The following is a 22,081-nucleotide window of genomic DNA, read 5'->3' as shown; positions in this document are numbered from 1 at the left end:
CACGTTCCGAACGCTTTGAGCTGCCACGAACGACGGAATGCAGAGCGAGCTGCGACAAGGGCGTCTACTTTTGATGTATGATTTTCTTCACGGCAGTTTCTGTTTCGGTTTCTCCGCGTTCGGTATCTCTTTCCGGCTACCGTAGATACGCACCAGCGGAACGCGAGCGCCGCCGATCTAGACTCGAAAGAGCCGAGAATACGACAAGCACACGAGCACTCCACGGACGACTGCTGCCAGGACAAGCTTCAGGAATCCAACAGAACGCGTTTTCGTTTCACGCTATCATCTGTGGCCTTGGCGAGCGCAACTCCCGACGTCAGCCGGCGGTCGAGGGCAAAAGGAACTGGAGCAAAAGGTTGTCTCCGGCACCGGAAGTACACTCACCTTGCGCTTCCTCGGCGAGAGATGACCGCTGGCTTGCCGACGACGCGCGTCGCAAGATCGTGGCGGCTGCGAGGTAAACAAACCCGTTCGCTCGCGTCCGCACGCCGCCCAATTCTTTGATCGGGAGTGGCCGCCCCGACCAACCGGACCGGCGCACTATGCTGGTCGCGACGACGCCGAGCCCGCCGAACGGCGGTGCGTACTCGCCGCCGGCCGCAGCGTCAGCGATCAGAATGGACGGCTTCAGGACGATGGACGACATCGTCGAAGTGGACGCGGTGTCCGAGTCGCTATCCTTCTCGCGCTGGGACAAGGCGGTGCTCGTGTTCTCCATGCTGACCGCGATCGGCGACGTCTTCGTCGACGCCTGGGTCGCTTACAAGTATCTACAGCACGGCAAGTTGGTCTACTTCGCGCTGACGCTCGTGTTCATTCTCGTGCCGTCGTGGATCGTCACATGGATCAGCCTCAAGTGGTGCCTCATCCAGACGCGCCACCCCGAGTACAATCAGTACAGGCAGCGGACGTGGCTGGCCGTTGTGCTTCATGTCTTCCAGCTCGCCATCGTGTACAGGTGATGACCCTTCGACATGCGCGCGTTCCTGATCGTTGCGCCTGTCACAACGCGCATTGTTCTTACGGCCTTTTGCACACCGTTCTCTCGATGTTTGACCACGCGCGATTTCCACGTCTTGCAATCCAATCTACTCGCTGTTTAGAGTGGACGGGCAGAAAGTATCTCGTGGTCCCTGCAGTGTAGTGAACTGAAAACAACTTTGTCCATGTGAAAAGTTCAACCACTGCCTGGTTCGGCGCCAACACGAACACACAGACATGTACTACAATATGCTGCAAAAGTCGTATTAGCCTTTAAGAAATGTTAAACGTATGTAGTAGTTTAATAGGTTATAGAGAACGCGTACTTGAGGCGTTCACACTACTGGCGCAACGTCAACTGTGCAGACTGCAGAACTAGTCACAGCGTTGCACTGCATCGGCAGTTGCTCGCATCCAGTTCTCTATTCTTGCGCAAGATATGCAAACAAACAAAAAAAACTCATCCAGTTTTTAGAGGGACACTGTAGAGAAATCTTCAGTTCAGCAACTCAGTAGATCAGATTTTAGTTCCACGAATAATGGTCACTTGTTCGGCTAGATTGTTTGATTGTACCTATAGAACTATACACGTTGTCTTACTGTGAGCGTAGGCGTGTTGTGTCAAAGAAGATAGAAAAGTGAAAGATGAGTGGCGATGGCAAAGTCTTGCAACAGCTTCCCCCAATGGGGAAGATGTTGGTTATGTCAGGACGAGACTAGGTAATGATAAAGAAATTGAGGTTTACCTTGAATTAAGAAATAAACTAAAATATTGTCTTTTCTCTCCCTGGAAGAAATGGCCCTATTTACACAAAGGTACCACGAAATCTGTCATCACCATAATGTCGTGGGCACTGCGATCTGCTTTTGGCCTTCACATTTTATGCTAATAGGCAGCGTCTTTCATTTAAAGAAATGCAGAATGTTTTTAGATTGTTGTCTGCCAGCGTAAACTGATTTAGTGTTTATCATTAGTTTCCACTCAAGGGGCAAGTTAAGTGTACCACTTGTTAGACTTGGTCACCATTGCAATGCTCCATGTTAAGCTACAGGTTACAGAACTCTGGAGGCAACTTGTTCATTCCTGTTTTACCTTTATGAGCTGCTAAAAAAGCACCTCATTTTTTCATCTTATTGCAGGTACCTGAGCGCATTGATCTTCGGCATCAAGAGCCAAAATAAGTCACGCACAAAGACAGACCGTCGCATCTACTACCAGCTTATGTTGTGGGAGGACAACGATGCTTCTATACTGCGTCTGGTGGAGTCCTTCCTCGAGTCGGTGCCACAGCTGATGCTGCAAGTCTACGTTCTCACGACAACGCCAGATCATTTGCGGTCACTGGGTGAGTGTCAACACTTCTTTTGCCACAGCAAGCTGCCACTGTCAGTGCCATCAGTGTCATGTTTAAGACAGGACCAACATGTCAGCATACAGTCTGCTGAAAAACTTGCAAGAAAGCAACCTGACGCTTTACTTGCGCTATGCTAACACTGTGCCCTCCAAGAATGCATTATCTTGGAGACTATGCTAATTCCCATGCAAGTAGAATGACTTCTGGTGGAATCTCGGGCGGTCCCCTACAGTTAGGTCATGTGACTATTACGTGCCTTTCTGTCAGAGAAACATCCATGGACTATTCGTGGATAGTACAGAACTGTATAATCAAAGAACCCCAGTTGTTCAATTAGAACACACACTAATGGCTCCACTTTTGAAAAATATATATTTTTTCCATTTATGTGGAAGCTTGGTTGCACTAGTGCAACCAAGTGCAATGTTTATGCAAAGGTGTCTGGCCAAGATCATTAATTATAAACGTAACTAATATCAGGCACAGGCTGTAAGGAAAAGAATTTCTTGTACCCCCAGGGTTTGTGTGACCCCCGTGTCTGATGCGACTTATCAGCGCAGCAATTCTTTTCTTGGCAGATCATCAGGCACATCTAGCTGGCCATCACTGGTACCATCATCCATCATACTACCATCATACCATCAGCTGATCATCACTGACCATCACTGGTTCAGTGGTAACCACTTCTTGTGCTTCTCAGTGCTGGCGCAGGTGGTTTCAGTGGCGGTGGGCACGGCATCAGTGGCTTGGGCGCTGGTGGCTTACGTACGGACGCTGCGCTTCTCGCTCGAGGACTCGCCCAATGTCTCCTGGCTAGGCACGCTGGTCTGCTACTGCTGGCGTCTGATGGTGCTCATGCCCCGGCTGACAGCCCTCACCCTGTTCTCGTCGGTCTTTCACTGGGTGCTCTTCATCGTCTGCGGTGTTCGCTGGCTGCTCATGTATTCCTGGCTCATCAAGTTTGTGCGCATAGGCCAGTATGACAGCAGGTGAGCAGCCGGGATTTTCATTGCTTGCAGATAGCACAGCCTTGTGCTCTTGTACACAAAGGAAAAGCGAGCAAGTTAGTGCCAGGTTTAACAAAATTTTTTTTTTCCTTTTCACTTTTACCAGTTTGTGGGATGTTGTGCATCATGATTCCGACTTGTGAACTTAGCTTGGCGACTACCCCTTCTTTGTTAACCTGATAGTAGTAGAACAGAGTTGCTCTCTTTAGCTAACATTATTCGGAAAGGGATGTGTTTAGCACTTTTTGATTGGTATTTAATTTGTTCACAGTAGTACATTTGGATGCACCTCACAAAATATGGAGTTCACGATGTCATGTAGTTACTGTATATAATTGTGTAGGGGCCGCACCCTCACTTCGGAGGACAAAATTTTTGGAAAACATTCAAAACTTCCTGCCAGAAAGCAAAGTTGGTTCCGTGGCCACTAGATGACGCTAGCTGCTGTTCCGTTGGCGGAGCACATGTTATGGTTGCTCATCCTTTTTGCACCACCGGTTAACTCTGGGTGATCGCCGGACGGCAAGATACAGTCACAACACATCACAAAGGTTGCTTCTTTCGTTGTATGCCACAACGAATCAGCTCGGTGTCCCCAGATCCGACCGGTAGTGCGAAAAGTGCCGGCGGCCATACGGTCCAAGTATACAACTACCACAGATCACATCACTAGCAGGGCATGGCAGTAACTCATGAACCTTCTTTCTCTTTTTTTCTCTCTCTCTGTTGATGCCGCCATTAGGAGTGACAAGCTGTGCTTCAAGGCAGTGCTGGCAGCCGTGTACATCTTTTGCTTTGTTGACCTGGCGCCTGGCAACCGCCGGTTCCGTTACGCCTTCTTTTATGCTTTCACCTTTGGTGAGAACGCCCTGCTGCTCGGGCTGTGGTACCACTACAAGCAGGGCAGCCACTGGTATGAGACGGTTGCACTCCTGGGCAGCTTCTGCAGCTTCTGCATGGGCATGGTCTTCCTGGTAAGCCCTGTCAGCTTCTTCGTAGTTGTCTTGGTTGCACAGCTCCATATTCATGTGGAGCATAGCCAGAAAAAGTTTCCTGCTGGGCTATTTGACGCACTACAGTGACATTGATGTTTTTTCACCACAAAATGTGAAAATTGTCATAGAAGAGAAGGAACAGGACAAGCAATCATTTTGTTTTTGTTTGAACTGACCCTTGCAAGCTTTCTTTCTCTCTCCTGCAAGCTATAAATAACTTTAGTCAGCCAAGATTTGATTCGTTTTCCTTTAGCCAAGAAGTTGTATAATTCATTAGGGTGTGTTAACATGATTTTGGGCCTTAGTATTCACATGTTGTTGTGGTTCATTGTTATCATGCCTACTAGTTTCATCTGTGCACTAACAAAAAACTTGAGTTTCACTTGGGGAAGAGGTGTTGTCCATAAGGGAGCTTCTCCTAAAGGGCAGCTAAACAAAAACATGCATTTGGTTTAGACTGGTAGATTACTCTGTCAGCACTATATCATGAAGGCCAGACTTTTTCCTTTTCTTTATCTTGTGCATAAACCATTGTGTCAGTAACATTAATGTGACAGAATTCAAGAAATTTTGCCATACCTTTTCTCTTTGTGTACAGGAAGCGTAGAGATCTTGTTATGTTGAATCTCTGTTATTCTCTTTTATTGATAAACAGCTAGTGCTAGCTTGATTAGGCAGCATCAAAACTTGTCACATTGTGGGAAGTCAGCATTGGTAATGCCTTTACCCCTGCTGCCATTTTGAACATTCATGGCGTTTCTGTCACGCCAAGCCTCTGTTTGCAGCAATACCGACTTGTTTGCTATTGCAGAAGTGTTGTATACCCATCTTCCCTAACGTAATTACTTCTTTATAGTGTCAATAAAGCACATACTGTATATACCCGCATAATGCATGCATTTTTTTTTACCAATTTACTGAAGCAAAGTTGGTACGTGCGTTCATTATGTGGGGTAAATTTCATGGATACATTTTCGAAACAGCAAAAATTGAAAAGTAAGATGGCAATGATTTGGAACATCCATAAGATAAGTTATCTTTGCAGTAAAAATACATGTATACCATTTGCGAACCGTAATTTCACTCTGCATCGAAACCACCAGACTTGCTGTTCAGCTCGCTGGCTGCTTCATCCACATCATGGTTCCACCACCAAGCCGTTTTTACTGCTTTTAGCCCAGCGGACCTTCCAGCATATTGTCTGGTAAATAAATTTGAATTTGAGTATAGAACGAACGCGTCAGCTGCGCTAAGTCGGTGTGGCCTACGCTAATTGTGCACGCCAAAACTGGATGCACACTCTGAACGGCGATCTCCGATCTTGCACCAGCTGATCCTCGCAGCCGCTTCCGGCCATCTGCTGTTAATGCAAGCATCACGTTGAAGCACGCACCCGTTTTGACATGCACGCTGTGTGTGTCTCTTTCCTTGACTGTCCTGCTCATCGATTTGTCAAAGTTTATTGACTTCCGATCAGCGTTCCCATTTTGAGAGCAGATAAACTCTATGTCCCGCAGCAGGCGTACAACTTGACTTAAGGCCTGTCACACACATGAAACCCAAGGCAGGCAGAAAAGCAAGCCACAGACACGCGAATTCGACACTACGCCCGACTATGACCACTATGCCAATCAAGTGCCGGCCGCCCCTTCACAGAATGCCTTTCTTCACTTAGACTCTCCGGTGCACACACACGCTCTCCTATTTCGTCAGCGTAAAGTACGTAAACTGTATATGTTGTGGAGAGCCAGTTGCATTTTTTTTTCTCTCTCGAATCTGCGAGGTATCTTTGCGCCGGCACTGGCGGAAAGGATGCGTTAAGCATTAAGTGCACTTGCTTTCAACACATGTGCAGGAGTCAGAGATTGTAGTCCCTCTGAAAAAGTATAGCACAGCCGTGCGACTGTGGGTCTGCACAGTAGCAAAGTTGGGGGTGCATTCATTATGCAAGGAAAAAAAAATTGGGGGTGCCTTCATTACGCGAGTGCATTCATTACGTTAGTAAATACGGTACTACTTTGGAGGGGCAAACACCAAGATTGTTGCTGAATGTTCCAGCAATGCCACATGTTTCCATATTAGTATGCACAGTGCGTCATTGAAATTAGCCTGCTTTCTATGCACCTCTAGTGCTATTAGAACAGCTGCACAGACCAGCTGATCAATAGGTAGAGCTTTCTTACATGCTTAGATATCTTAGTACAGTGCAGGAGCACTCGCGCCTTTTCACATTAACCTCCTGTATATTATATTCAATGACTGCCTGGTGATGCCAAAACAGAGGTTCTCTAAGAGGAGATAGTAGTCGGCGACATTCTTTTTCTTTTTTTCAATATGTAGCCTATAGCAATGAACCTCTGGCTGTTTACATAGCGTTTTATGGTGATTTCAAATATATAGTCTGGAGAAAAGACGACCACGTCATCAAGGTAATATAAGCATCTTTTCCATATTAGACTACAGAGGAGACTGTCTATCATCAGTTCAAAAGTAGCAGGAGCATTGCAAAGACCAAACGGCATAACCTTAAATTCAATTGGCTGGAGCCATAGGCACTTGCCGATAGGTGGAACTTAAGTTGAGTGAGGAAAAGTACTCCGTGCCTTACAAAAAATCAAGGGCATGGTCATTGCGCAGCAAAGGATATACGTTTTTGTGCATTATCTTGTTAAGATGCCGATAGTCTGCGTAAAACCAGATGGACCCATCCTTTTTCTTCACAAGGACTACATCGGTTGCCCAGGTTCTGTTAAGAGTTCGAACTCCGCACTGAAGCATAGCGCTGACTTGGTCTTCAATAGCGCGGCACTCTGTGGGTGACACGCCATAAGGTCACTGGCACAGCAGAGCGAGGGTGCACATATCGATCTCGTGATACACCATCGACGTGCGGCCCAAAGTCGCCTGTTGGCAATAAAATGTAGAAAAGTACTTGCAAAGCAGGCTGAGAAGCTGAGAAAATTGTGCGGGACTCAACTTGGTATACATAGAACTGTTAAGGAAGTCCGGTTAAGACACGGGGCAAGCCAATGTGCTGATCTCGGAGCAGGTGCCATGAAGAGGGGCATTGAAGCATAGAGCCTATGCATTCAAGATATCCAAGGCACTCACCGCGACGCAAAGTGAGGGGCAAGGCATAACCGTTGGAGACAAGCACATGAGTGAAGCTCCCTTTGACAGTGATGACACCGAAGGTAAGAGAACAGCGTCGATGAACAAAAATATGCGACGGTGTTAAAAGAACAGTGGTATTTGTAACACCGTTGAAGCAGGCAATCACAGAGTCACAGAGGAGTGCAGAGGTATCGTAGTGTCGTCAGCAACGAGCAGCTTGGCTCCGGAGTCATCAGCATCATCAAGTTGGACGTCAGGAAGCGGCGAAAATTCGACTTCGGCACGAGAACAGTCAATGACAGCCTTGTGATCGGAAAGGAAATCCCACCCCAAGATGATGTCGTATAAGCATGAAGACAGAACAACATCAACAACAGCATCGACCATTTTGGATTTGTTTGCAGTGCTGTATATTTATGTCAGTGACCTTGAAAGAGTTAACCCTCTGAGGGTCAATTTTTTTCGCCATATGCGACCACCCAAGGTTGATTTTTTTTATTGCAGATTCCAATTCTTCTGAGGGACCTATATCTAAAAAAAATTACTGTAATTTTCCTGGGGTGACTGTAAAATGAGAAAGAAATATTTTGTGTTGTTATATATGTACTGTTTATTAATGAATAAGAACAATAAAAAAAGGAAAACAAGTTATAATAGTAAATAATTTGATGCATCATACACATAGTTCAAGGCTTAGGAAATACGCACACAAGAATATTTCGCAACTCTCAAATGTTCCTGCTCTTACACTAATATTTACGTCCATAGCGTAATCGAACTACGTAGGTGAGTGCACTCACAAAAACAGTGTGGTAGTGTGCCCTTTTAAAAGCAAAACGTGTGACAAACTTCTGCTAATCTTCATCTTATGGCCAAACAGAGGCAATTAGTTTTTGTGCGTTTTCAAAAAAGAAAATGAAATGCATGCACGACGACATCCTTCCTATGCGCACCCCTGTGAGCCCTAAACGAGCAAGAAACAAGCAGTCGCCCTTTGAGTGATTAGTAATGAGATAGCCATCAGTTCTGTGAGCGCAAGAAGCCGAAACCACCCGTGGAACAAAACCCAAACTGCCGCCCGCGCGCCACCGCGCGAGCGGTAGTATATAGACGTGCCGGAGCAAACTAGCTCTGAGACAAACCATGCAATGAAAACCGAGAGAAGGAGGCGCGGGAAAAAAATTCCCTGTATTCCCACATAGCGGCAGGCGGCGCTATGTGGGATGGCGCCGTAAATATACGTCATTGACCATTTTGGGCTTGTTTGCGGCACCATATATTTACGTCATTGACCCTCGAAGGGATAAAAGGCACCTATTTTCCAGTAGTTAGTCACAGTTTATGTGGCATGGTTAGTGTCACATCACCATTATTTCATCACGACATGCCATGCAGAAGCAAAGGAATGGGTACAGAGTGGCAGCAGTGCGTGGCCAAAGTTGTCTATGCTCAAGTAGCGACTGGTTTCATCAAACGCCTGGGAACGTGGCACCACTACATCATCATCATCATCACTATCATCATGGTTACGCCCGCTGCAGGACAAAGGCCTCTCCCATACCTCTCCAACTACCCCGGTCGTGTACTAATTGTGGCCATGTTGTCCCTGCAAACTTCCTAATCTCATCCACCCACCTCACTTTCTGCCGTCCCCTGCTACGCTTCCCGTCCCTTAGAATCTAGTTCGTAACCCTTAATGACCATCTGTTATCTTCCCTCCTCATTACATGTCCTGCGCATGCCCATTTCTTTTTCTTGATTTCAACTAGGATGTCATTAACTCACGTTTGTTCCCTCACCCAATCGGTGAGGGAACAAGGGCACCACTACAGAGAACCACAAGCTCCCATGCATTGCAGGCAACTGGGCAGGCATTGTAAACATATGGGAGATTATAGTTAAACTGAACAACCTCTTGCTCGGTAGCAGTACATCTCAACTGCTCTGTCATCGTGTTCCTTGTTCCCTCAGACTTCCATCTTGAACAGCACCATTTACGATGGGTGCAAGCAAAAGAACACAGGACGATGTACTGATCCTAGTAATGATATTAATAGGCTTGATCTCTTGGCCTTCTTTCATTGCAGGTCATTTACTACCTCCTGCTGCACCCAAACGCTTCCAGCATCGTGCAGCCCGAGATGCGGGACGTGAACACCCGCTGCGGTTACACATCCGACGGGCTGGAGGACTCGCCGGTGGACACGCCAAGTGCGGAGCACAGGTCGCCGCCCCGTGTTCTTCTCGCTGATGTCGCTCCCAACGGGGAGTCATCGGAGGCGTCCTTCTTTGAGAGCGGTGACTCGCCATGCTCCGTTCCGGGCTTCAAAGTAACGGCCGTCTGACACACGGCCGAGACCTCCGGAGGAGGAGGCGATTGCCCTGTAATGCCTGCATACCTGCCACACGATTCACGAGTTTGGGAGTCCAGTCAAGTGAGGAAGAACTTTGCAGACGTGCTCTGAAATCGCGAGGGCGCAAAGTGTGATGTGGATTGCGGAGCAGAGGTTGTTGACTTGCCTGTCAAGCGAGATGCAGGTTAAAGAAAGCCTCATGAAACAGACAAGAGGTTACGAAAGAACATGGCTCCCTTGAGCAGGATCTGTTGACATTTGAGAGTGAGATTATTGACTGCACTTTTGAAGGAGGCTGGCAAGGTTGCAGTTTGTAATGGTTTGTCAATCGATAGGCCCCTGATAATTTATGCTGTGCATATAACTCAAGACTAGACATAGAGCTGAGAAAAGTCAGGCTTGAAGGTTGCTAGTGCAGAAGTGTAACGACACCTGCAATGCCTTTGTTGTCATTACATGACTCTCAAGTTAGTACGCATGTTGTGCAGTTGTCTAGCAGTCTTGCAAGCATGGCTCAAACTTCAAGCCAGCTTTATTGCATTATTTCAGCCACTAAAAGTGATATAGTGAAGAGAATTGTGTCAGATTGGCTAGACTGTCATGAATAAACTTAGAACTGCGCTCAACTGTGAAGTTGTAGGGTTGTTGCAGGTAGTTGGGAAACTTTAGAAGCACTGTACATAACTTGTGAGACTGCTCAACCAGTTAGGTTATGGGAAAGTTTGGTCATGTGCGTGCCGCAGGTCAGCAGGTTATGTTGGTTTGTTGGCTTAGGGGGAATTGAGTTGATCAGTACTGTTATGAAAGCTTGTACACCTGACATGCCACTTGTGGTGTCCAAAGCCATCATAATAGGGCAAACATGGTGCTCTTTCATTTGTGGAAAAAAAAAAGATTCTGTATGTTTTAACAACAGGGTGTTGGTAATTGTAACAGAATATACCAAAAGAGATAGGCACAAGTCACATGAGAAGATAACCCTCTTATGTGATTTACATCTGTTTCTTGATGTACTTTATGTTACAAGTATGTCTTGCGCACTATTGCACACACTAGGCCATGAAAAAGCTTTACTTGGGTGTTAGTAGCATTTAGAATCCTCAGTGATATTTTGTTGAAAAACCTGATTGAATTTGGTTTTCTAGAGAATTGCTCGTAGCCACTCATTCGTTTCCAACTCATGGGCCAGCATGAGCTGAAATAATCTCCTTAAAAAATCCCACTGAGAACACGTTGGTTAACTATTGTGAGCTTATCTGTTTGTGTTAGTACCTGTGATATACGTGACTGGGTTAGTTCCAAGGTGACAAGTGTTTTTTAAGTAACAGAGGCAGGATTCTTTCTTTCCAGTGGGCATCGGTTGTCTTTGTTCAACCCTGTGCAAGCGTGAGTGATGCTGGTACATGCTGTACTTCGAAGGAACTGGCCGAGCTTTATTATGCGACTCTAGAGTTATGACACTGGAAGGATAACAGGGTGTATGTTGTCTACAGGGCTAACAGGGCCAAACATATAGTAAAGCATTAACAGTTACCACCAGAAGTGACTGCTGGATGAAGCTTCTAATTTGAACATCATTCTGACTTTTCCTACTCACACATATACATCCATGCTGGCATTTAGCTTTAATTTGGCTAGTGGAAACTCTTGTGGTGCTCATCATTTGTGTATCGTACTTTGAGTTGCGGTCACAGACAGCACAAGTTTTCATGGGTTTAATGGGCGTGATTCTAACTGCAACAGTCATGCTGTATGCTGACCAATTCTTCAAATTTTTTGTGTATCGTGCAGTGCAGATTTTTGCCAGTCTTTACCAAAGTCATATGTCCAGCTGCAGACTTAGTCGAATGACAGCATTAGAGTAAGTTATGAGTGTAAATAGTATTGTATTTGAAGTTCAAATGACTGGTATCATTGAAGTGGCTAGGTTTTTTAAGCTTGAGATGTCAAAGATGCACTTCCGGAACATGGCAAGTGCGGTTAGAGAAACAATTGAGCACTTGCTCATAACCTTAGTTACATCTGCTGTTACAGCAAGCAGAAAGTGCTTGCAACTCCTCATGTTGAGTTCATTTTAAGGATCTGTCCATGTTCAAAGCCTCACAGAATGCACCGATAATGCTTTTGTGGAAGTCTGTGCATAATTATGGTGTTCCTTTGAAGTTGTGGACTTGCACAGGATAACCTAATTCCAAAAAGCGTCCAGCAAATCTAACCTGTGTAATTATTTCTGCCAATTACGCATGATTGCCAACTGATCACCTGTAAACTCTGACTTTCAATATTGCAGCATCGTGGTTGGGCCTGAAAAGTTTACTTTGCAACTGCAGGAAAGTTATGAGTCGCTTCGTTCGGTGTTCAAAATCTCCCCTTAATCATCCGAGCACTCGCCAAACAGAGGTGTGGTGTGTTATTCATTTACCATTTGGAACAAGATGTACTCTTCTTATTCATATGTCGCCATAGCAAGAATGTCACAATTTTGTAAGGCTGCTCGAAATATTTTGTGAGCGAGCTGACTAGAACAAGGTCATTTGTGCTGTGTCTACTCTTTTCCTTTATGTCACCTGAAACCAAGGTTTTAGCGTGGTTATGTTAGGTTAAGTCATGGTAATCAGGCAATTAAATATGTAATTAGCCTTCACTTGCTCGGAGTGTAGATTAAGGGCCAAAATGTCGTTTTTGCATATGGTTGTGCTCCTAAATAAGCAGCTACCCTTCACATAATGGTATTGTCCTAAAATTTGAACTGTGAACTGGAGGTTAGTGCGTTGTGTGTTACTGTCCGTGTTTCGAGTGTGTCTTGTTGACAGACAAAACCTTTGCGGTGCCTGGTCATGATGCCTTGGCAAACCATGGTGACATTTGTCACGCTTCATATAGCGACCTGTGCTTTTATCTTGGAGGTGCTAAGTATATATTGTGCGTCTGCTACCGATGTGTTGACACTCAAATATTTTTGTTCCACAATCTTATCTCATAGCCCGCATCATTTGATTTTGGCACCTGTGTTGTTTTTACAGAAAAAAAAATAACATCTGCACACATGGCCATTGATAGGCTGTTGGTGCTATCTGCTGGCCAAGTGAGACTACCATTGTTACCAGTGCTCCTTGTTTATCTGACAGAAGATGTCAGCAACAATCTGCTTGTCTCGCAGACTGCCCTTTGCCAATGGTTATATGCAGAGACAGCTCTGGCTTTTTAACCCTTTCGCTGTCACGGACGTACCGGTACGTCATCGCGCTTCCCCCCCAAAACTGTCACTGACGTACCGGTACGTTCTCTATCGTGCGTTCAAAATTTCGCGCCAGAGCGCAAAGCTGGCGCTCCTGGATTGGCCACGCACTCTGTTGACTCTTTCTACAAGTTCGTATATTCGCCCCGACCTGTGTTACTCCATGTATTGAAGAGTAGGGCGCGACGGCCACTCCCCACTTTCTCTTTGCTGAGTGGCGCGGTGGCTCCGTGTTCGCTGTATCATGCGTCGCGCGCGTGTGGTTGTAGGTTCAAGGGTTGTTCTGCCGTCTCCGCTGGTTTGAAGGTTTTTATTTTTCTTCTGTTGGTGTGCCTGCTACGGCGCGTCAAGTTCAGGCGCACGTGCCGTTGCCTCTCCGAAAAGAGCGACTCGTTGCTGCTTTCGCTCTCTCGCCGCACCCTCGCTTTCGACTTGCAGCAGTAAACGTAAAGCCCTTCGAACTTTGTTTAGCCTTTTTCCATCTCTCTCTGTCATCTTGATCACGCAACGTCCCATTTATCTCCGTTGTGCGGGCGACTGAAAGCGCATCCTCCCTGCGCGCGGTTGCTTTCGGATGGCTCAGCGCGCGGGACCTTCGTCTGCTCATTGGAGCGGTGGCTCAATTCCGATTCAGAATACGAGCCGAGCTCGGATTCGGACTCAGACATAGTCGCATGCGAGGAAGAGGGTTCCGCATCGTCAGATTCGGGTGTTGAAGGGATTTTATAGTCAGGCTGATGATGATGATGATGTTTACTAACAACAGCTGCAGAACACTGAAATGCGTATATTACATTGACTATGTTATTTGTATACCAATCATAATCAAAAATAAATTGCTATGTTCATTCCCTGTTATGCTCGTTCCCTGAAACCAAGCCGACACTGGGGGTGCGTCACGGTCAGAAAGGTCCGACAGCGAAAGGGTTAAGGTCACTAACAGTTCAGCGTTCATTGTATGATTATCAGGTTCTCCCTATGTTTGTGATACCCTGGTCATGCACTCATCTTCAGTGATGATTGAAATCTAAGGCCATTAAGATCGCTTAGCTTCATTGGCTTCTTGGTACGGGATCATGAAAGGGAGCGAATGGAGATTACAGATCTTAACGGTCTTTGATTTCAGTGCTTAACAAGAATGCATGTGTGACCGCAGTGCAGTCTCACTGTAACGAATTTTCTAATATAACAAAGTGAATCTAAAATGTTTCTCGCTGATATCTACGTGTAATGGACATTTTTAGTGACATTACAGGATCAGGGGGTGAAACTGCTGTTCACTGTGAATGGCTCTGCAATCAGTAACATTTGCACAGATCGGTCGTGTTTGTTGTTTTGTCAGAAGAACCAGACAAGCGCTGGCACTAAACGCTCCATGTAAGCTATAAAGTGAAATTCTGGTGCAAACTTTGAGTGTCAGCAGATCAGCAGTAAACACGAAACATGCTTTGTTGGGAGAAGTGCAAGGATTCTAATCATGGATTATAATGCGTGAAAACATTAATCGTCCCAGAAATCTGACAGTATTTGACCGTTCCACCCCGGGCTCACCATACCGGATGGATGTTGTATGCCTGTGTGATGACTGTCTCTGATTAACAAATATAGGGAATTTGAGATTATACAATTATTGCTGACCAAGCTGTATGGTAGTTGGCAGACATCAGAATTTACACGAAAATTGCCAATGTAGTTCTTACATAGTATCACACTGTTTACCTTTTAACAACCACCTGAGGGCCATGTTGGAACTGCAAAATCGAAGTCAGCCAGTACTAAGTGTATAACATTTTGCTAGAGACTTTGTACCTAGCTCCAGTTAAAAAAAAATACCTACTCAAAATTTACTGCAAAGTGCACTGCTTTTCCAATCAGGTTTCTGTACCTCTTTATTTGTTTACAATATACTGCAGGCCTAACTCAGGGTCCTTGTAGGAGTGTCGTCAAAAACATTTTCATAACAAGCACCACTGTATAATAGCAGAATAGTATCACGTCCTAAAACATGAGCAAAGTTATCTTTTACTCAAATAGCGACAACGTAACAGTGACCACAGTACCCTGTATGAAATACTGCAGCTATCGCAAAACAGGCAAATACCGGAAACAACAGCAACAAAAAATTTTGCCCATAAGCAAGCAACCTACGAAATGTCGATTAACAGCAATGCATTTCACTACATAACTGGATCAGTGATTGTAGCACAAGTGCTAAGGAAGCTTGGTCTGTAATATCGTATCACCTTGGGTACCCTATTTTTAATAATCTGAGACAGGCGATGCAGGAACGCGCGGGTCTATTCTCTTTCACTGGCCTACACCAGATGCACCTCCGAGGCTGCTTTCTCTTGTTTTCTCTTTCTTGACCTTGTTCTAATATTTTTATCCTAGACAGCACATGTCACTTTTGCATGTGCCATGTTTTCAGACCTTATGTGTCACTCTTCAGCTTGTCATTGCCTTCTACTGCCATTTCTGTGGATAAGTGATGGTAAGCTTGCCTCTTGTAAGCTGCCGTCACACATTTTGCGCTATCATGTCCTGGTGCAAATATTTTTTAGTGACAGGGTCTGTTGATTGCTCCCTGTCGATAGCAGACATGTTGTACTCCTTTCATGGCATGCTGATTGTCATTAATGAATTATTTCTCATTACTGTAGAATTTAAACAAAAGCTCTGGTTGTATGCCTAGTGCCTATTTCTGTGTACTATTTGTCGCAAAGTTTGCTAGACTCAGTTGCTCACAGCCAAACTAAACATGAACCAACATATGGTGGCAAGGATATGGAACACATTTTCGGCATACCTGCAGTGCAGCATCGTCCATTAGCAGTGTGTCTATTTATGCTGTGCAACAGCCTCACTGCTATGACGTCTGAATTGTTCACCGTGAGGTGTGAAGTGTGTACCGTGCGTACCACTTTAATCTCTAACTTACATTGCACTAATTCAGGTAAAGATAACTGCGTAGTTATCACGTAATGTAAGATAAGTGCACTGACACCTCGCCGAAGGTATATTCAACATGGTTGCTGCTTTGTGCTTGCTCGTAAGGTAACCTTGAGTGCAGTGGGCCATAGAGGGTAGGTAACATCCAGCCATGCCTGTCTTGGACTGGTGCAATAACTCCCACATGGGCATAGAACACTACAACACACAGCAGTGAACACCACCAACAAAAAAAGTGCAATTATTGTTACTTGGTATGGTATGGTATGGTATGGTATGGTAGCCTTGGGGTATTCACTACCTTTGCCCACTGGTGCTGGCTGGTGTGATGGAGATAGGTGATGATGTCAACAGATGAAGTGGGTAACCCACTTTAGTGCCTCAGTTCCTTTTGCATGTTTTGCCATTGCAGTAAGATCTTGAGCATGTAGTGTCAGTGTCTATCTTGGTGGCTCGACCAACTACCATAATGCACCACGGTCACATGACTATCCTGACTGGACCCACACGTAAGGCAAGGCAGCTGCCAAAGTTGTAAGAGATGAAGGCATGGGATGGGTTTAGCAGTTGAGATGGAGGTGTTGAGTCTTGAGTCTTGAGCCATGGGTTTGCGGTGTTCAGAGATTCTCACAAGAGACCTTGAAGTCTCAGTAACATTAGATCAGCCGCATACCGGGAGTTGCACCACTGCCCCACGTCTTTAGGACCATTCTTGGCCATAGGCGTTCTGGCCAGGAAGCTTTTGCGACAAAAAGTGCGTCTCAGAGCCGTTATGAAGCGTTCCCATTTGTACGTCAAATTTGTGGCGTGCTACTTTTATCACATGTTGTACTGATGTTCCTTTTAATGTGTTTTATGTGTACACCCTTTGGTGTTACGGATGGATTGTCAATTTCATCTTCATGCATGGATTCTCGAGATCTATCTAGCGTTATGTTTTCTGTTGAATCTGGGATAGCATGGGTGATGTGTCTTTTTGCATGTTTCTCATCTTTTGTCAAACTCAACTTAGTGAGCTTCAAAGGGTAAAATCCTATTTTTTGACATCCTGCTCTCAGTCACTGCCAACAAGGCCTACGGGACAAAGTCATGCTGAAGTAGGTAATTAGATTTTATTGTTTATGTAGTATGTATGCCATTAGCGCAGTAACAGTTTCCGAGTGCAAGATGTTGCTACACTAAAGGATGATAGAAGAGAACACCTTACACAGCAATGACTCGTACATCAACAGCCACATTTGACTTTAGCTAATTAACAATATATCTTCAGGGCTTGTCGTTTGTGCATGGCATACAAATTTGTCAATCAGTGTTACTGCTTGACTAGTTCAAGAATGATTGGGTACTGCATAGCTGGCTCACATTTTGTAGACAAGAGTTAACATGCTGAGTGATCGTGTCTAAAGTTTTAGTTGTTAGGGTGTTTACCGCTTAGCTGTGAGGAGCCATTACTGTTTAGAGTGTGCCAAACTTGGTTTGTCATGACAGTGTCACAAAAAGTGCATGAGTTGTTCTGGAGCCACCTGGCTTCCTTATTCTCCTAGCTGTAAAATGTGATTGTAGTGACAGCTGTCAAAAGGACAGCTATAGAGAATTAGCAACAGAGTTCAGTTGAATTAGATTCCTCCTTTTTTTATATATATAGCCGGGGTTGTATCCCGCTTGTGATTCTGGCACATGAAAAAGAAGTTTGTTCTTGCATACTTTTTTTGCATTGCATTAAGAAATATGGCTGCATCAGCGCTCAGTCTTTGCTAAAAATTTATTTGCGAGAATTTCATTTTGATCAGGTGTTACATGATGCGACGAGATAGCAGCGGTTGAGTAGTTAGCTTAAAGGTTTGAAAGAGGTTGGTGGTATACTGGGGGAGTGTGCCTAGGGAGTGTACCTAAGAGTGTACATAGGGAGTGTATCTAGGGAGTGTACCTAGGGAGTGTGCTAGTTGTAGGGTTCAAGCCATCTCCGTGCATTCAAACACAGAATTGAACATGTATCTTTTGTGGTCCTGTGTAGTACTGCACATGTAGCTCTGAGGGGACAGGGTATTTCATTATCTATAAGCTCAGCACACTCAGGATGAGGACACATGAAAACAACACACCATAAGGTGCTGGTTACCACATACATATTGGTGTGTTAGTAGTTTGTTGCTCATTAGGGTTATGCGCAGGGCACTTAGGATGCGGATGCCAGATGGTGCTGCATAACATATACTGTTAGGCTTAGTTACTTGCTGTTACGTGGAGGCGCAGTACATTTGGAATGTGGACAAATAAAGGATACACCAGAGGGCTCTGGTTAACACTCACTTGTGAGCTAGTTGGTGCTTACCATCTTGGACACAGTTTCATCGTGTTGCAGAAGCTCCAGGCAGTTTGTAACCTGGTGCGCTTTGGCACCCTAGGCTAAATCTTCCTGTTTGCATGGTTGCCATGGCAACTGAGCCCACCGCTGCAAACTTTCGTTCTGCTCCAGTGAATATCCCTTCGTCACTGTTTTCCCTCCATGATCACTTTCTATTTCACTTGTTCCTGTGATGTTATCTGGCCACCTATTTGTGTCGGTGCCACTTGGAGAAGTTTCTCCACCTGAATATTTATTTCTCCATGACAGTCTGCTGGCACTTGCTGTCATAGCTTATGCTTCATGCGGAACCAATTTGAAGGTATTGATAAAGTTCTTGAAAAATAATTTCAATTAAATTTTTCGACCACTCAGAGATTGTGGACATAAATTTTTTTGAAAATGGTAATTTTCCTTATTGCAAATCTGAGTATAAAATTTGTTGTAGATTAAAAATGCACACATCATGCCGCTACTTGTGAGCAACATTTTCTGTGAAAATTTGAAATACAAGACTTCTTTCTCAAAAACCTTGTTGATACCCTACTATCAAAAGCCACTGGCTTTCTGTTATCCAGCACAAAGCCGTCCAAAGGCTAGATGATTAGGTTATCCAATAGCAACGATTTTCATTAGTTCTGACATAACTGCCACAATGTTTCACCTGTTTCCCTCTTAGAGGCAAAAGAGAGAGTTCTAAAATGGTATCAGAATAGGATGCAGGAACTTGCCTCATTGTCTGCATTAACAAATCTGTAATGGATTATGAAACTGACTCAGACTGGTCCTGGCAGATGGTGCAAAAAATTATTAGGATGAGTAAGGCTCACCTTTGGTACTTGAGAGGTTATGCGTCATCGTGTGAAGGGTATCTCACTGAACCTTTGTGTCTTGTTCTCTTTGTGAAATATTTATTGGCTTGTAACCATGCCAGTCATTTAACACAGTAAGGTCTCTAACAAACTTTGTTCTTCTAGTCATATGTGAACAATTGATGCTTTCTTTTTCTTTTTTTTGCAAATTGAAAGCAAAAAGGAGACACAGAGTTTGCTTGCAACAAATGCCCATCTTTTTTTTCTTCTTTTTTTCGTAATATTGTGTAGGCATAATACATATATACTGATCATGTTACTGAAGTATGTGATTTGCATAGTGAGTTTGTGGTAGTTGTACGTGGAGAATAACATTCTTTTAGTCAGCAAAGAGCTCTTCACTGGCTTACACAACAATTCCTTTGCGTCTCTATTAGTCCACCTTGTTGCATGTTTTATGTCAAAGCAACAAGCCTTTGCTCATGTTTAGCTATTGTCATTTAAGCGTGCTGACAGTTTGTGGCTCAATATAGCTTGATTGCAAAGCTCATTATTTACTCCATAGACGCTGAGAGATGCATGTTCAAAGCAGTGCTGCGAGAGAGGCCCACATGAGCTAAGAGACATTCCTTTCAACGCTTGCTTCTTTTATTACATCATCTGTGATTTCATTACATTCCATTTGGTGAAGCAGAGTTGTTTTACAGACAGATATGTTGGTCACTGTTTTGCTCAGGTATATCTCAGTAGTCTGCATAGTCATATATCGCCCATCTGTGAACTCCATAAAATGCGCCCTAAATGACAATTCACTACGTCTGTACAGCTGTTGATTGCAAGTTTTGAAAGGTGCATTTGGCTGCTGTGTTAGAGCAAGAAGGTATGGTCTGAGCAGTGTATGACGGATCTCTGCATTTCAGAGGCGGTTCATGAAGCACTGGTATACACTAGCACATGCTTATGTAGTCATAATGCACAACATTCCAGTCAGGGTACCTGCTTTAGAGTGAAGTGGCAGTGTCTTTTTATTATTCGGATGTATGGTGCTTTGTTTAGCTGCATAGTTTTTAAGCGTGCCCAACTAGACACGCCAGTGATTTCTTGCTGGATTTAATTAAAGAGAGAACACAAGACTGCAAAAAACATCAAGTCATTCTGTAAAATTAACTCAGTGGGAGGAGTGGGGTGGCACGAACTAAGCTACCGATCAAACCAAAAAGAGACTCATCATATATCCATGCTCTTTTTTAATTCTTAGTGTCACACATATTTTAGATTTCTACTCAGTGCTCTCTCCCACCCATTTTTTTTTTAAACACCTGTTGATTGAGTGTTATATAGAAGGGTCAGCATGTTGACAGTGACTTTGGTCACCAAACCATCACGGTATGCTTGGTATTTGAGTTGAATTGAATAACCACATGTCGACTTTGACCTCTTTCACGGGTCGTGAACATTTGTGTGAGTGGCATCCTGTGCTTCTTTAGCATTTTGATCGTACATTTGCAACTGAACTGTACTTTGTTTCCTGTTTTCCTATCATCATCAGTTCCTACTATCTTTACACTTGCCGTGCTAATATTGTTGTGTACCTTATATTGTGTCGCGATACTTTATATGTGCTGTTTTGAACGACGTGTATTGTGTGCTGAGGAATTAATAAACCTGTTTAATGAATGATGGCTTGTGTTTTGTTATGTATACGAAAGAATAAGACAATGCACTTGGCTACTTATAGCATAGGTTTCTGTGATTATAATGTTTGTTCACATAGAAAAAAAGATTGCGACACATTTGATCTTATTTAACATGTAGACACTTCAAAACTCTAAAAAAAAAGATAGAGTTTATACCACGATGTCTACACCTCTTGTCTTATCTCCCTGGCAAAACGACAAGCTGCCAGGCATTCAGTTTTAAGCTGCGGCCTGTCCCTTAAGGTTCCATATTCCTGTATTAAAGTGAGCAAGTCTAGGTTTTATGGGTGTTTCGGAACACATTATCAACTAGTTTGAAACATCAAACACATTGTTGGATCGTCACATACATGGATACGTTGGATTGCCACGTACCAGACTTGGGCAACCGTGCAAGCATCGAAACCCCGTTTCAAGTTGTGCTCTCCTACTGCGGCAAATTTCCTGTAGATAGCAGACACGTACTACCCTTATGAGCAGAAAATGACTAGATGTTTAAGTGTCATGCGTTAGCACTGCTTAGTTCACTTTCTTTTTTTCTTCAGCAGGTGCCACAAAGATCTGTAAGACCCAATGAGCTGGACCAGTAGGTGCACCGTTTTTGAGCCATGGTTTTTGTGCAACCTCGCGACAGGTGTTAACGAAAGCCGTGCACCTCTCTGATATCAAACGCGTTCTTTGCTAAAGCGCCTGTTGCCATGGGAACGCGACCCGCTTTCAGCGCGACTCGCAGAAACCGCCATCATGGCGTTCGGCGCGAAGTCACGTGAACCCAACGGCACGGATTCGATGCACACGCGCGCAGGATGAGGCGCCCAGACGCGGTGCCGCACTCTGCTTTCAGCTCTCGGGAGACGTGCTCCCGTTCTGCACGACGAACGTCTTGCCGCTCCAGGTCTCCTCGGGGAGACCCTTGGTGATGGAGACGTTGTCCTCGATGAGCACCTCGTTGATGGTAGGCATGCGGTCGACGGAGACCACCGAGATCTTGCGGTGGCCCGCCCAGTAAGACGTCAGACCAGAGTTACGTCTCCGCTGCAACGATATTGTGTTTCGCCGGAATGAACGGGCGAGAACAACCACGTGACACTAACTGCGCTCGCCCACGGTGTTTTTAGACGTTAACCGCAAAAGCGAACGAGTTCACAAGAGCCAAACAGCGATGTGCGAGGGAAGGAAGTGTTTCTTGTAAGGATGCGCTGTGAAGTTTTAATGAACAAATATGCAAGCGC

General features: G+C 44.8%; 2 protein-coding genes across 4 annotated transcripts in view; one reads left to right on the top strand and one right to left on the bottom strand.

The window, feature by feature from the left end:
* Nucleotides 1-119: 119 nt before the first annotated feature.
* On the top strand, nucleotides 120-20,832 carry LOC135918692 (XK-related protein 6-like). Its single transcript, XM_065452350.2, has 5 exons — nucleotides 120-961; nucleotides 2,125-2,330; nucleotides 3,040-3,328; nucleotides 4,089-4,320; nucleotides 9,543-20,832. The coding sequence occupies exons 1-5, from the start codon at nucleotides 546-548 to the stop codon at nucleotides 9,798-9,800; spliced, it is 1,401 nt and encodes a 466-aa protein (XP_065308422.1). The 5' UTR covers nucleotides 120-545; the 3' UTR covers nucleotides 9,801-20,832.
* The window catches only part of LOC135918695 (uncharacterized), a 31,410-nt gene continuing 23,080 nt past the window's right edge, over nucleotides 13,752-22,081 (bottom strand). For all 3 annotated transcript variants that reach the window (XM_065452355.1, XM_070540552.1, XM_065452356.1), the window contains exon 4: nucleotides 13,752-21,884. In XM_065452355.1, the coding sequence (XP_065308427.1) occupies nucleotides 21,690-21,884 (195 nt within the window). In that variant the 3' untranslated portion in view covers nucleotides 13,752-21,689. The remainder of the gene's footprint in view (nucleotides 21,885-22,081) is intronic.

This window comes from Dermacentor albipictus, chromosome 6 (assembly GCF_038994185.2).
Source record: "Dermacentor albipictus isolate Rhodes 1998 colony chromosome 6, USDA_Dalb.pri_finalv2, whole genome shotgun sequence".
Lineage (NCBI taxonomy): Eukaryota > Metazoa > Arthropoda > Arachnida > Ixodida > Ixodidae > Dermacentor > Dermacentor albipictus.
The sequence above is the reverse complement of the archived record's forward strand: the minus strand, read 5'-3'. Positions and strand labels throughout refer to the sequence as shown.

Excerpts from the sequence above, each read along its gene's own strand:
- LOC135918692 (XM_065452350.2), top strand. The coding sequence starts at position 546 with ATGCTGGTCGCGACGACGCCGAGCCCGCCGAACGGCGGTGCGTACTCG. Across the intron at positions 962-2,124 it reads CAGCTCGCCATCGTGTACAG|GTACCTGAGCGCATTGATCT; the intron begins GTGATGACCCTT and ends ATCTTATTGCAG. Across the intron at positions 3,329-4,088 it reads ATAGGCCAGTATGACAGCAG|GAGTGACAAGCTGTGCTTCA; the intron begins GTGAGCAGCCGG and ends TGCCGCCATTAG.